The sequence below is a fragment of the Poecilia formosa genome, unplaced genomic scaffold, assembly GCF_000485575.1.
Source record: "Poecilia formosa unplaced genomic scaffold, Poecilia_formosa-5.1.2 Scaffold132, whole genome shotgun sequence".
Taxonomy (NCBI): domain Eukaryota; kingdom Metazoa; phylum Chordata; class Actinopteri; order Cyprinodontiformes; family Poeciliidae; genus Poecilia; species Poecilia formosa.
In genome coordinates, this window is record NW_006800071.1 from 614,048 (window position 1) to 627,743 (window position 13,696).

Below are 13,696 nucleotides of genomic sequence, written 5' to 3' on the forward strand. Positions count from 1 at the left end.
ACACCTTGTGGATTTTAGTTTCTACGGTAACTGATTGCCGTTAGGTTTCTCAGAGGCACCTAATTACAAACACCTCACGTTTGCAAAAAAACAAAATCTGAAAACCATGCACTTTTTCCCCACTAGCTACATCTTCATAAAAGCTAATTTTAAACCAGCATAAAAAGATTTGTTACTAAATTACACGCCAGCCTATTGTCTTGCTTACAGCAGCTAAATCATTTCCCCTTCACGTTCAGATTCTTGCTGGTGCTTGTACTTACCATGCTCCTCAGATAAGCATTTACAGTAAGTTAATAAACATCCTGAGTGAGATTTTCTCCTGGCCCCGGTGTGACACAAGCCCTGCTGACACGCTGTCAGCCTGGACAGCTTTTCTTAAGATGCTGTGTAGGACAAGCAGCTGCAGAGATGAACAGCTGACGCTTCACAAAGCAAAAAGTGGCGACAGAGGCAGAAACAAATCCAGACACACCCCAGAGCAGACTGCAGGACCAAACCTCCGGTCTGTGGATAAAAACACCAGCAGTCCTCTGGAGGCTATGAATCAAAGCCTGGGACATCAATATGCGCAGCTTAAAGGTTCACCTTCTTCTGGGATTTGTTAAGCTGAGGGGTAAGCAAATCTTTTTCATGAAACACTGAACTCCTGGGCAACGTTTAGACCTGTGGTGCCTGGAATAACTGCTGTTAGCCTAAGCATGATAGCGCATTATCAGAAGGGATAAATTTAGTATCATCTTCAGGCAAACTCCTTAAGTTATTAAAAATTAATAGTACCTCATTATACAGTGTGAAGTTAGTATCTGGAGCAACTTAATGTGCAGTTTTATTCTCGCTAATACACTAATCATCAGCTAAGTTAATGAACCTGTACCAATGTGCAGTAAATGCAGCGAATCTGAAGTGGCAATGATGAAAATCACAAGCTGAATTATGGTTTTATGTTCAATTCTGCTTCGTAAATACAATTACCTCTCCTACCTTTGGCTCTAACGGTTTTACTACTCCAAATCTCTGCTGATGACATTGCAGCCTCACACAAAAGCCCAATCCTCACACCTTTGCTAAATCTGATTAGAGACAGCTTTGGAGCCGAGGGGAAGGAGAGAAGGTTTCAGAATCGCTTTTTTTCCCCGTCCCTGTGGCCTGTTGCCAGGAGGCAGGATATGAAGTATAATTTCAAAAACATGGCAGTGGAGGCCATGTTGCCACCGAGCGCTCGGAACATGCCAAGGGACAGCGCGACGGGTGACTTTGATCTAGGAAACATGCTTCCTTCATCATGTACAGTAAAATATTTAAACAGAGTGAAGAGGCTGTAAGACAGGATTCAACCTGTGGTGGGGAAAAAAAAATGGAATTATGACAATGAAAAAGTATCCCCTCTTTCTCTGACCATCAAACTGATTTTTATGTCAAAGAGTTCAATAAAAATAAAATAAATTTCTTAAATGATACTCCTCTAGGGGAAAGAGATACCCAAACTATTCTAATAATGTGTGAAAATCTAATTGCAACCTAAACTTACTAATATGTTCTGCCAATCTGGGTGGTGACATCTACCAACAAGTGTTTGTAAAAGCTGCTGGTCGTGTTTTAGGTTGCTGTGTAGAAATGTTGGCCTACTCTTCTTTGCAGAATTGTTTTATTTCAGCCAAATAATGTGACTGGAAATATAGGAGTTTGTTTAAAGTCAATAATTCATCAATATTTATGAAAAAGTTCTGGTTCTACTGGATGATTATTTAATTTATAACAAGACATTTTTACCATGTTATAAGTGAAATAATCTGCCAGTGAAATGAATGAAAAATCAACATAAAACAAACTCCAATATCTTTAGGACAGGTTGCATGAGTTAGTTTTGTCTTATTTCAAGTGTACTTAAATATTTGCACAGGAAAACAGACCAAAGCTTCCTGGTAACAGACGGCTGCTCGTACTCTTCCAAAAATTCGGATGAAATAAATTTTAAAATTCATTTGTTATTTTTATAATAAATTAACTTTTTGACCGACTTACTGAAATTGAAGGCAGATGCATTGCTGTTGCTGCAACGACTTTATTATGTTTGTGTGTTTTCATGGCGACAAGCTGTTAAGCTTATTTTGAGTGTATTTCTTGCACTGAATAGGAAATAAATTAATAAGAAATCTACGCTGCTCTTGACTTGTTGAACTGCATTGTTTTCTTGTCATGCTTTCCCAGGTCGAATAATTAAACAACGCTGGGCAGCTGCCAGAGGAGCTGCTGGACAAAGGGAAAACATTGATTTCTGTCCGAACAGAACAAAACAGAAAAGTCATGGATCTGGACTCTGTGAGCACTGATGTTACGTTGAGGAGTTGTGGGGGGGGATTGGCCCTTAATATAATTAGAGGTCTGAAACAGGGACAGAGAGAAGAAAGCTGGAGACTAACAAGACAAAGAGCGGCTGCAGATAAATGGTGGACCACATGAGAGGTTGATTGGATGAGAACAATTTAACAAGCAGCTGCAAAGACTGGAAGATCAGCCCGAGTGGCAGATATGCCAGAGCTCGATGCAGGCCTGCCAGGAAGTGGACTGCAGTGACACGCGTCTGATTGGCTGCACTTTGATTTCAAACAGCCAGGAGACTAAATACCAGTTTAGATTCATCTGCAGAAACAAACGGCTCCTATTTCAGTGTTTTTATTGGGAGGATTGCAGGTGTGTTTTTGTGTGTAAAGGCATTTAGTTCAATAAATGAGACGAATCTGGGAGTGTAAGAAATTGGCAGCAGTGTTGATTATGATCAATTTTGTGCAAAGATGTTTGAAAGTTTTTTTTTTCTCTAACCCATAAATACAGTTTGGTAGATTTATGGTAAATATAGATTACTCATAGAAATCAAATTGCAATATTAGTTACATTTTTAATACATATTTTATGGGAGTCAATGGAATAAAAAATTCAGATATCAAGTTATCTGTGTATTTTTAAAAGAAAGTATTTGGAAAAGCATCTCACTGAAATACAGAATCTGGAAAGATTTTATTCAGCTTCCATAAACTCAAGCAAAATTATGCAAGAATATTTAGAGAGGCTGTGGGATGAATCTGGAGAACCCAGAGAAAACCCATACAAAGATCATGCAAACTCCACAGGCTTGGATTTGAATGTCAGTGATGCCACCTGCTCCACCTTTTAACTTTAGAATAACTCATTTAGTTCTTGTTTCCACTGGTCTTTCTTCCAGTCTAACATACATTAAAAAAAACCTCAACACTAACAGGCTCTGCACACTTTCCACTAACTTTAGTGTCCAGGGTCGTCCATAAAAAGTATTTTTTGGTGCATCTTTGATTTGCAATATTTGCGCCCCACTTTTTGCATTTCCATAAATTTTTAAAGAAAAAGTTATTTCAGTCTGAAAGAAATAAACGTACAGTTCTGCCTTTTCATTCAGACTAATGGTGTTAATACATATCCATATTCCAGTATTTTCTGAACTACCTCCAGTTTATTCTGTGAACGCCAAACACCCCTGAACATGTGTACAACTGTTACAAGCCCCATAAGACACGACACCTTAAAGCCTGCTTCCATCAGTCCAGACAGATGTCAAAGCTCCACCCAGTGAAGCTGACTGGCTGCTTTCTGCCCTGGAAAAAGCTCTCAGCTTGCCTCATAATTATTCTGCTGGCCCTGTTAAGAAGCCAGAGACTCCCTGCCTCTCTTCTTCTTCTTCCTCTTTCTTTCTTTCTTTCTTTCTGTGCCCCGTTACTCAGACAGAGCCAAAGATGGTGCAGAGACGCTAAACGGTCTGCAACACCACATACCTACCACATTGTGCCATGGTGTATCAGGGCTCCTGCAGATGCACAAAAAGAAGAGTTAAATTTCAGTCAAAAAAAAAAAAAAACCTCAGGAACTTTGAATTAATTCTCAAATTAATTCTGAGCTCCAAAATCCCAAGATTTTCTATAAAAAAAAAAAAAAGAAAATTTTGGGATTAATCTCTGAAATTGTTTTCAAATTTCAGAAAGAAAAAAATAACTCAGAAATTCAGAAACTCGGAAATTTCCAAGCTTTTTTTTTTATTATTATTATTATTTTTTTACTTCACTGAAATTTCTGGTGGGTTATTTCTTAAAAATTTTTGAGATTAGTAATATTTTTGTAGCAAATTTCCAACTTTTGAAACTCAAACATTTTCAGGTTAACCTCAAATTTCTGAGGGTTTTTTTTTTCTTCTTTTTTACTAGCAGAAACTTGCTACTTTTTTTTCTATCTGCAATGGCCCTAATATGCCATTGTAGTTAGGAGTGGCGCAAAAATGAGTTTGGGCTGCAGCTGAAAATGAAAAAAAGCGCCTGTAGCATCACAGGGGGCGCCAAAAATATGGCTTAAGAATAATTTCTGTCCAGCATGTTTATGCATATGTAAATCATGTGATCTATACTGTCCGCATGTAGACTGGAAAGTACAAAGTATCGCTCCTGCATGCAGCAATCAGACAGACTCAAACTGGGTTTTAATGCTCAGTATCTCTTTGCTGTGACACACGCATAGAGCGATTGAGATGCTCATTCTTCTACAAGACAACTGCTTAAAGGTTTTCAGTGAGAAAAAGCTGTTGACGCGTCTCCCAAACGCTTTGCATTTGCCTAAAAGCATGACAAACAGAAGAGCTGGCAGCGCTCTAACAGCATGTAGTAATGACTTGGAATTTCCGTCATTACTGTTGGAGATGTGTTGATGATTCCTCACAATCTGGATGAGTGAATCACGAGTTCTTAAGTGCAAGAAGCAATCTAGATAAAATGTTAACCGGTGGGGAACAGGATGCACGTCGCGACCTGGCGGTCAAGAATCAGGTAAAAATAGCCGTGGTTTTAACAGCTGGACCCTTTGGGAGAGAGCAGATGATGACATTAGAAGCAATCTAATTCCAATGCATTTGGCAGTAAAAGCAGCGAAAAACGTGAAAGTTTGAAATGAAAATGTTAAGTGCGTAAAAAATGTCAAGTTTCAGATGAACAAAGCGTGAAGCAACATTTACAACCGGCCGCACGCACAGCAGCAATTACAGCACAACATCAAGGTAAGCGTGACATTTTCATTAATGGAGGTGTTTGCAGAGTGATTACGAGGGTTCATGATTCTAGTGTAAGGAAATGGAAGATTTACAGAGCATGGGCATACCTCACTGGGCTGAGTACAAAAGATTAATAGGATTATATGTGATTATTAAGTCAGTTAACCCATATGGTGGGTTTTATACTGGGACATTCTATTTATCCATAAATCCTTGATAATCAGCCAGTAGAGGGAGTTATTGATCAAGTAAAAGCAAGACATTGACAAAAATCTTTATTTTTTAAAAAATAAAACAAGACCACTTCCTTAAAGGAATGGGTGTCAGTTATAGGGCTGCAACTAACAATTATTTAGCAATTTATTATTCTGTGGATAATTTAGATGATTAATTGATTTCTCAGATAAAACATTTTACACATTTGCAGATTTTTAATTCAACCACTTAAACCTTTTTTCCACAATATTTGAAATACATTAAAAGATGCAAATAATTCAATTACTGTTCAATAATAAAACAAATGTTATTGTCTAAAATGCAATGATAGCATTATTTTATTGAAGGGTTGATCAAGATGCATCTGCAGCATGGTTATTTTTTAGATTAACAAATCTGTAGCACGAGTTGCTTAAAATGAGATTTTTTAACTGAATTTGAACCAGGTGAAGCTAAAAATGCCACTTAGTTGACCATTATTTCAAAAATTGATTATTCACAATCAATTCTATAAATTTTTTTCAGCTCTAGTCAGTTCCCAGCAGCACAATCTGAAGGTTTTTTTTTTTTTTTTTTTTGTTTAAATAAGTAATTATGTTATGAGGTATTAATCAGATGAATGCAGAAATACATGACTCCTGGTGAAAAGAATAAATTAAAAATTAAGTGTTTTTTTATTTTTTTTTTTTAGGTTGCTTGCTTTAAAATTCAATTTTACCCGATGAACACTTAAAGTAAGAACACTAGTAATTATCGTTTCTGAAAAAGCTACTCAACAGCGTCCAGCGGCAGCCTGGCCTGCAAACATTTAGACTGAAGGAGGCGGGAAATAACTCGGCGCTGAACGGCAGTGAGGAAGAGAAACCGGGAACAAGCAACAGCTCCATCTAGTGGTCAGCAAGGGAATCATTTCAAATTCTACCTTAAAATACATATATGTTGAACCAAACGTGAGATTTTGATGTAGGAATGTGCTTTAAAATCTAAAGAGACATAAATCTGCTTATTGCCCTGCAACAACTGCTAGAAAGTAAGTGAAACTACACTGGAGGTTTATTTAAACAGATTCATTCTTATTTGGTAGGTTGGATCATTTTCTCTACATATAAATAATTATTGACAACTAAATTAGGGGTAGTAAATCCCACTTACATTTAAAAAAAATCACCCTTTTAACATAACTCAGCATGACATTGAAGAAATTAAGGTTTATTTCCTTGCTACAGCTTTGACTAATATGTCATTAGTGAAAGTATCAAAATATTGGGTCAGGGTCTTTTCAGATTTTCATTTCTATAAAACAAAAAAAAACAATTAGATTAACAATTACTATTTAAACTATCTCAACTGTGAAGTATGGGGGTGGCAGCATCATGTTGTGGGACTGTTTTGCTGCAGGAGGATCTGGTGTACTTCACAAAATAGATGTCATGATGAAAGATTATGTGGAAATATTAACACAACATCTAAAGACATCAGCAAGGAAGTAAAAGCTCGGGCAACACAGTGGGTCAAAGGTCAAAGGCAATGCTAGCAAATACTGAGGCAATAGATGTAAAAGTTTGATTTTTAAGGCATTAATAAATCTGATATTTTCCCTCATTATTGTGGCATTTCACTACTAGAAATAATTGTGGTCATTCTAACTGACCTGAAACGAGATTTAACAGTCTGACTTAACTTCAGACAGTAAGAAAAAAAAGTTTTTTGTTTTAATTTGGCATATTTATGTCAACTGTATGTACTGCTCTGTTGGTCTACCACATCAAGGGCCTTAAAGTAGGAAAAGTAAGCAGAGATTTAATGTTTACTGAACGCTGTACTAAAAAACAAAAGACAAACCAGGGATAAGATGTTGGTTTTTATTAGTTCAGTTTTCAAATTTAAATTTTCACTTGAGATTCGTTAGAAAACATCATCAGTTCTGCAGCCTGTATCACAAAGAACCTGCAACACGGAAAGACGGAAGTCAAAAGAAAATGACTCTGTAGGTCTTTTAAGAGATATGTGTTAATACAGCTGATGGCAAACTATTTACAGCAACGGTTTGATCGTATGGTAGCAACATGCTTGGGATTTCTCAGGGAGAGACGATGGGCTTAGTAAAGCCAGATGTATGGAGGCGGAATATTTCAGCTGTCTCAGTGCTTTAGAGCCAACGAGTCGAGGCAGTCAATTTCTCAAAACTTTGTGCCAGTTCAGTTTAAAATAAATTAAACTCACGAGGAGAAAGACGAGCAGAAGAGAACAGAGAAATGGATTTCTGACTCTAATTTCTCAGCGGATGTCAAACTAAACTCCAGCTAATGTTCCTCCATTTGAATCAAGAATACTGAGCGAAAACCGGTCATGACGTCGACGCGATGAAATTACTCCAGAAATAAATTAGAGAAGGAAAGTTGTATTAGTGTACATTTATAAAAAAAAATAAAATAAAAAAAGAAGTACCTGATTTTCTCTGTGTGACCCCGCTGTAATGCCTTTGCTTAACTTATAGAAAACTTGTCACACTCTTTAAAAACTCAGTCATTCATTAAATCACAATCCTGAAAACCATCGAAGACCGGTAAAGAATTCCACCCTGCAGAATCCGTATACCTTCGAGTCAAAAACACGGTGGAGATTTCATACAAATAGAAAGGACACTTTTTTCCTGTTTATATACACAAAACACTTCTGTACAGCTTTTCACTTCCAGAAACAGACTGAAACATTCCCACTTACAGAACAAATGGAAATCTGATCGGATTCAGTGATTGAAACTTAAGTAAATCTAAAGCTTACTTTCAGCACTTGGTTATGTTCGACTGCCTTTTAATTCCAAGAATCGGTCCATCATACGGGATCCGGGTTTAACGCATTGACTCTGGATCCTGGTTGAGTCGACGTGAGGCTACGATGCTTTGCAAAAACATCCAGACGTCTAAATCTTTTCACATTTTGTCAGATTGCAACAACAGATTGCAGGGTATTTTACTGGAATTTTATATAATAGTCTGCAACGATGTAATGCATAATTGTGAAGCGGAAAGTGGTTTTCAAAAATAGTTTTAGACAAAAAAAAATCTGAAAAGTGTGGAGTGCATTTATACTCCACACTTTCAGGACTTCCCTCCACAGCACAGCTACGTGCACACTGACTTGGCAAACAATTTACTCGAAGGAATGAGTATCAAACTGAGAACCTCAACTCACTCAATTTCCTGTACATGATACATCGGGAGCAACAACTTGCCATCAGGAAAAACTAAATTCGTATTTAAAGATGTTTATTAGAGAACATCAGACGAGGTTCAGAGGTCAGAAATTTGAAGGTAATAGTGTAACTTCCCATTAATAAGCATGAGTCAATACTAAAACTAATAACGGCGCAGCTGCAAAACTACCAAAACACGGCCAGCCTCCAAAACTCACAGGCTGAAAAGGAGACGGCAGAGATCAAAAGCTCATTTTCTTTCCGCTCCACAATTATGCACTAATTTGTGTTGGTCTACCACATAAAAACCCAATAAAAATACTTTCAAGTTTGTGGTTTTGCCTGACAGGATGTGGAAAAGTTCTCCAGGTGTGAATATTTTTGCAAGGCGCTACATTTGGCGTACATAAAAAAGTAAAAATAGCGTGGAATAAAACCTCCCCCAGATAAAAACACCAGAAACTGAAAATTCAACACTGTTAAACCTGCGCTGCTATTTAGTACAGTTGCATTCGCAAGGAGTCGTGATTATGTTGTTGTGGGATTTCATTTACACCTCAAAGCAACGCCCAACAGCTTTACAACGAAAGGAAATGTTAACTCTGGATTAGCCTGCAGGTGTCGGGACAGACGAGTGGAAAAACAGCCCTTAATCCTCATCGAAGGCAGTGAATGTTTAAAGTTCATAGTCTGTTTAAGTCAAACCCCAGAAAGACGAGTTCAGTTTATATGCCTGCTTTCATGCGGCATAAAGCTTATTCGTGGCCCGCATCGCGCGCCCAGACAGACACGCGTTCTGCTGCGTCTGATGAGCCAGCAGCTCTCGTTCTGTGGAAAGCGTTCCAGGCCCGGCAGCCTGGAGGTTCAGAAGGTGGGTTGGTGGTCTGGAACGGGCTCATTTGGGTGCTTTGGAGAGGGTATCCGTCTCTGTGAACACGCGGTCTTCACTCCATGCCTCCCTGGTGCTCTTCAGGGCTTGTGTTCGTTGTTGGTCCACAACCACGTAGTCAACACGCTCGTCTGACGCAGAAATGCCGGTTCCATTGTTTTTCATCTGAGAAAACACAAAACGGTCCGAAAATAAACACATGTAGGCTCCTAAAATGCAAAAACCAACGTGGTGGTGGGGTGCTCCTACCTTCCGAGGTGGGGTAGACTTGCCAGATTCAAGATCCAAATCCAAGTACTCCACCTGTTTGTCTCCTTTGGGCTTCACCATGGGGCTACTCCCACCATCCACAGGCAATGGTGCCGCCATCTTCATCATCTGCGTGAGCCGGGACAAGTTTGGTTTTGTGCTCGCCAAACAAAGAAAAGCTCAAATCCAAATGAACTAATGTGTTGTCACAAAACCCACAATTCTTTAGGATTCATTCCATTTAACAAAACATCACTGGTGCCAGTTTGTTCACTTTTAAGGTGTTTTAATTTATCAAGACACAATTTTAACAATAAATTAGCAAGAAATGTTTAGCAAGACCTTCACACTGGATGAAAACCCTACACCAGTGTTAAAGGCAACCTATTATGTTTCCTTAAACACGTTAGAATAGGTCCATGAGCTACACAAAGCATGTCCATTATATTTCAATCATTTTTAGATGATGAGATTTTAGTTCTGTCTATTTTGAGCTCCTTTCAGAATAAGTTGTTTTAGGGTGTCTTGTCACTTTAAATCCAAATAAGCTGCTGCTGGCCACGCCCCCCCAACTTAACATTTAAACTTGCACGTGAAAATGGCTGCAAACAGATGCGCAATTATAAAACTGTACAACTCTGAAAAGCAGAAGTAGAACCTCCTGCACAAACAACAACAATGTGACAAGTAGATTCTGAATTGTAACTATTAATTTATTTAAAAATTTTTAAGCGCTTGGCCTGTTTTAGGTGCAGTAGAGACCAAAATGGAAGTACAAAAACTTTCAAAATGTGAATTTTGCATAATAGGTCCCTTTTAATGCCCCACCTTCAAGATCCTGCAGGAAGGTCTAGATTTTCCAGGACTTTGCAAAATCTTGCATAATTAAAAATACCCAGGTTCCCTGTTACACATGCAAATAAATGTTTTAGGTGGAAAAAAAGGTTTCCTGACATTTAGCAAATAGAAATAATTTTGATAATTCTATCTAACCTAAAGCAAGAAAAGTTTGGATTTAACTTCAGAAAGTGAGAAAAAAGTTGAATGTGTCTTTTTATCAGTGCAGTTATACTGATAAAAAAAAGAATTGTGGTTTTGTGACAACTCAAACACATGTTGGGTCTAAAGGTAGCGTTAATTCTGGACTACAAGTACGGTGGAAACGTTAGATCTAGGACGAGACAAAACTAGAACATAACTATTAAAGAAAGTGGTGGAAGATATCTAAAAACCCTTACAAAATTCCCCCAAACTCCTCAGTGTCCTGGGCACATTGACTGGAAAGTGACGACAGCACGGCTAAATCTGTGCAGGTTACTTTGTGATCTGATTGCAACACCTGAAAAGCCCCCCAAAAAACCTCTGGTGTTCTGACAGGGCAAGTCATTCATGTCTAACCCTGCTCACCTCCTCTATGGTGTCAAGTTCCTCCACCTCCCTCTTTACAGGGGTGATGGGGACTGTGCAGTAGAAGGACTCCTCTCTACAGGGGTGGAAGTAGCAAAGAACGAAGGGGTGGAAGTAGCAAAGAACGAAGGGGGAAAAAAAAAAGAAAAGCAGATGGTTAAGACCAAAAATGCAGGATAAAGAAAATGGTTGAAGCCAGAGCCAGAGGAAGCCGAGGAAGTGGGAAACTAGAGAAGGGAGGGAATGAATTGAGTGAAGAATGAGCAACAAGACAGCAAACAGTGTCAAAGCAAGTAAAAAAATGTTAACAGCAAAGAAATGGCTGAGAATAGCAAAGCAAAAATCAAAACAGTAATGTTAAGGTGTGGTTATCCACCTCTAGAGCGTTTAAAAAGTGCTTCTTTTCCTAAGAGTTTTCCACATTTTGAAACCACAAACTTTAATCTTTTACAGGGCGTTTATAACCAACACAACATAGTGAATAATTGTGAGATGAACAAGACAATGATGCATGGTTATAATTTCTTTTACAAATTAATTTCGCTCATGGATTGGCTGCTCTGTAATGTGTCCGGTAGCATTCTGTAAGTAAGCTTCCTCAGCTCCATTTTCTTAACAATATTTTAGATAAGCTTTGCAAAAGCATGTGAAATGTTCTCAAATAATTTCCACAGAAAAATACGCCAATACCCATGAAGAGATGTGGGTAAAAAATAAAAAATAAATAAATAAAAGCCTCTTCAAACTCTGGACATGAATCAAAATAAGAATCTGTGTCAAGACAAAAAAAATCAAGTCATCCGATCTTATTGAACTTAAGCTATTTGCTAAGTTGGTAGAGATCTACACCAATGGTTATTGGTGTAGACTTTGACTACACCAATAACTTCGACAGCTACGACTTCGATAATAGCTTCCTGTTTTATGGTTTTGGAGGTTATTGACTCAGAGGGTCTGAAAACAACTGCATGCCACGATTTTTAGATTTCCGTTTCTAAAAACAACAACAAAAATCATTAAAACCCATTCATCATTTTTCACTTTGTTGGGCTACTTTGATGTTCCACATAAAATCCAAATGAAATAAGTTTGTTGGTCTAATGCAACAAATTCTGGAAATATTGAAAAGTTGGTTACTCCTGCAAGGCAGTGCGTATATTTCTCTGAATATTTCAGATTTAATATTTGGTTTCATTTTGCTTCATAATTGCACAATAAAACTGAAAATATCTGTAAAAGTAAAAGAAGGTGTAAAGAAGGAAAAAGAGAGCAAAAGGAAACTGCAAAGAAAAGAGTCAAGGCGGTGAGGAGTCCATCTGCAGGAGTCAGTGTTTTATCCACACTCACTGTTACCATCTGGGAGAAAACGTTTCTTAATGTTTTCTATAAATATTTCAACATAGCAATTCATTCTCAAAGTCTTGCTAAAATTCCAGCTGCTTTAATGATGCAGGTGTAAAAAATGTCTGCAGAGGTCATCATTTTATGTTTATCCTTTATATAAACAATAAAAAGCAAAATTTTCTGCAGATTTTATAAAAGTTTATTTTTAACTTCTAATGCATGTTTGTTGATTCAGAGAATAGATGTGTGTTACATACTGGTTCGTCTGTGGGTAAATTAGGATCCATTTCTACATAATTCTCTGCAATGTCCTCGGAGTCAGTGCTGGAGGCCGTGCTATGCACTGACGAGGGTCTCGCCGGCATTGGAAACCTAGAGAGACTGGGCAGCATTCACAATGTTTACACACCAACTTCGAAGCAAATGCACCAAATAAAAGCACAGAAGAAGACCTCGTCTCTGACTGACTTCAATGTGAAGCAGCTTGGAGGCAGATCCAGGATCCTGTTTGTCTGAGCAGCGCTACTTTGGTCAAACAGTAACTACAGTAATGCATGAAGTGTTAGAGTTTACTTCTTCAGTGATCCACTAAAATAAAAGGGCACATTTTCACCAGACTCTGTTTAACTCATGGAAGCTGGATTCTGTGCTTGCAGCATAAAAAGTAAGATGGACAAAGTGTTTCCTTAAAGTTTTGTTGTTAGAGTGGCTCTGAGGAGAGCAGAGCAGTGAGAACATGCCCTTTGGTGTTAGCAAAATGTAAAACTATGTAAAAAAAACTAACAAAAGCCTAATGTCAAACATTTCAGATACTTACTCTCTAGCAAATGAGCGTGTTACAGGTGAGCGGACAGGTGTGCAGGGCTCCTCCCATTCTGGTAGTGGTTTGATCTCTAATGGTGCAGGTCTTCCTAAACCAAACAAATGCACGCCTGTCAGTCCCTGCTTCTCGTCAATCCAGCAACGAAAACAAATCATCGCTATTGTAACAGTTTCCCACATCAGGAATGGGAATAAAATAGTGGAGGAATGGAAAACGGATCATAGTAAACCCCCTTAAACTAAAGCTTTGTTGAAGAACCTTTTCATTAGAGCAGAGGTGAATATATCTGTTTGCAATCTGCATCACAGTATAAATGTATGAAATATTTCATAGATATTCATTAAAAGATTAGTTTTACTCTTATTTTTTGTCGTCATAAAAAAGAAATGTCAAATTACAATACATTAGAATTAGCTTTGTAGAGGGTAAATGTAAGCAGTAACATTTACTTGAGTAACTTTTTTTCTTTCAAGAAGTACTTTAAGGAGTACGTTAAAGCACCATATA

The 13,696-nt window shown here is 37.9% G+C and overlaps 1 protein-coding gene across 13 annotated transcripts in view; it reads right to left on the reverse strand.

Annotated features, from left to right (window-relative positions):
- Positions 1-7,129: 7,129 nt before the first annotated feature.
- The window catches only part of gab1 (GRB2-associated binding protein 1), a 69,984-nt gene continuing 63,417 nt past the window's right edge, over positions 7,130-13,696 (reverse strand). For 10 of the 13 annotated variants that reach the window (XM_016676338.1, XM_016676335.1, XM_016676339.1 and 7 more), the window contains 4 exons: positions 13,184-13,277; positions 12,624-12,747; positions 9,616-9,744; positions 7,130-9,531 (listed from right to left, as the gene is read on the reverse strand). In XM_016676338.1, the coding sequence (XP_016531824.1) occupies positions 9,373-9,531; positions 9,616-9,744; positions 12,624-12,747; positions 13,184-13,277 (506 nt within the window). In that variant the 3' untranslated portion in view covers positions 7,130-9,372. Of the gene's footprint in view, positions 9,532-9,615; positions 9,745-11,022; positions 11,099-12,623; positions 12,748-13,183; positions 13,278-13,696 lie in introns of those variants that run through there. The other 3 variants (XM_016676337.1, XM_016676343.1, XM_016676344.1) reach the window with 3 other exon arrangements.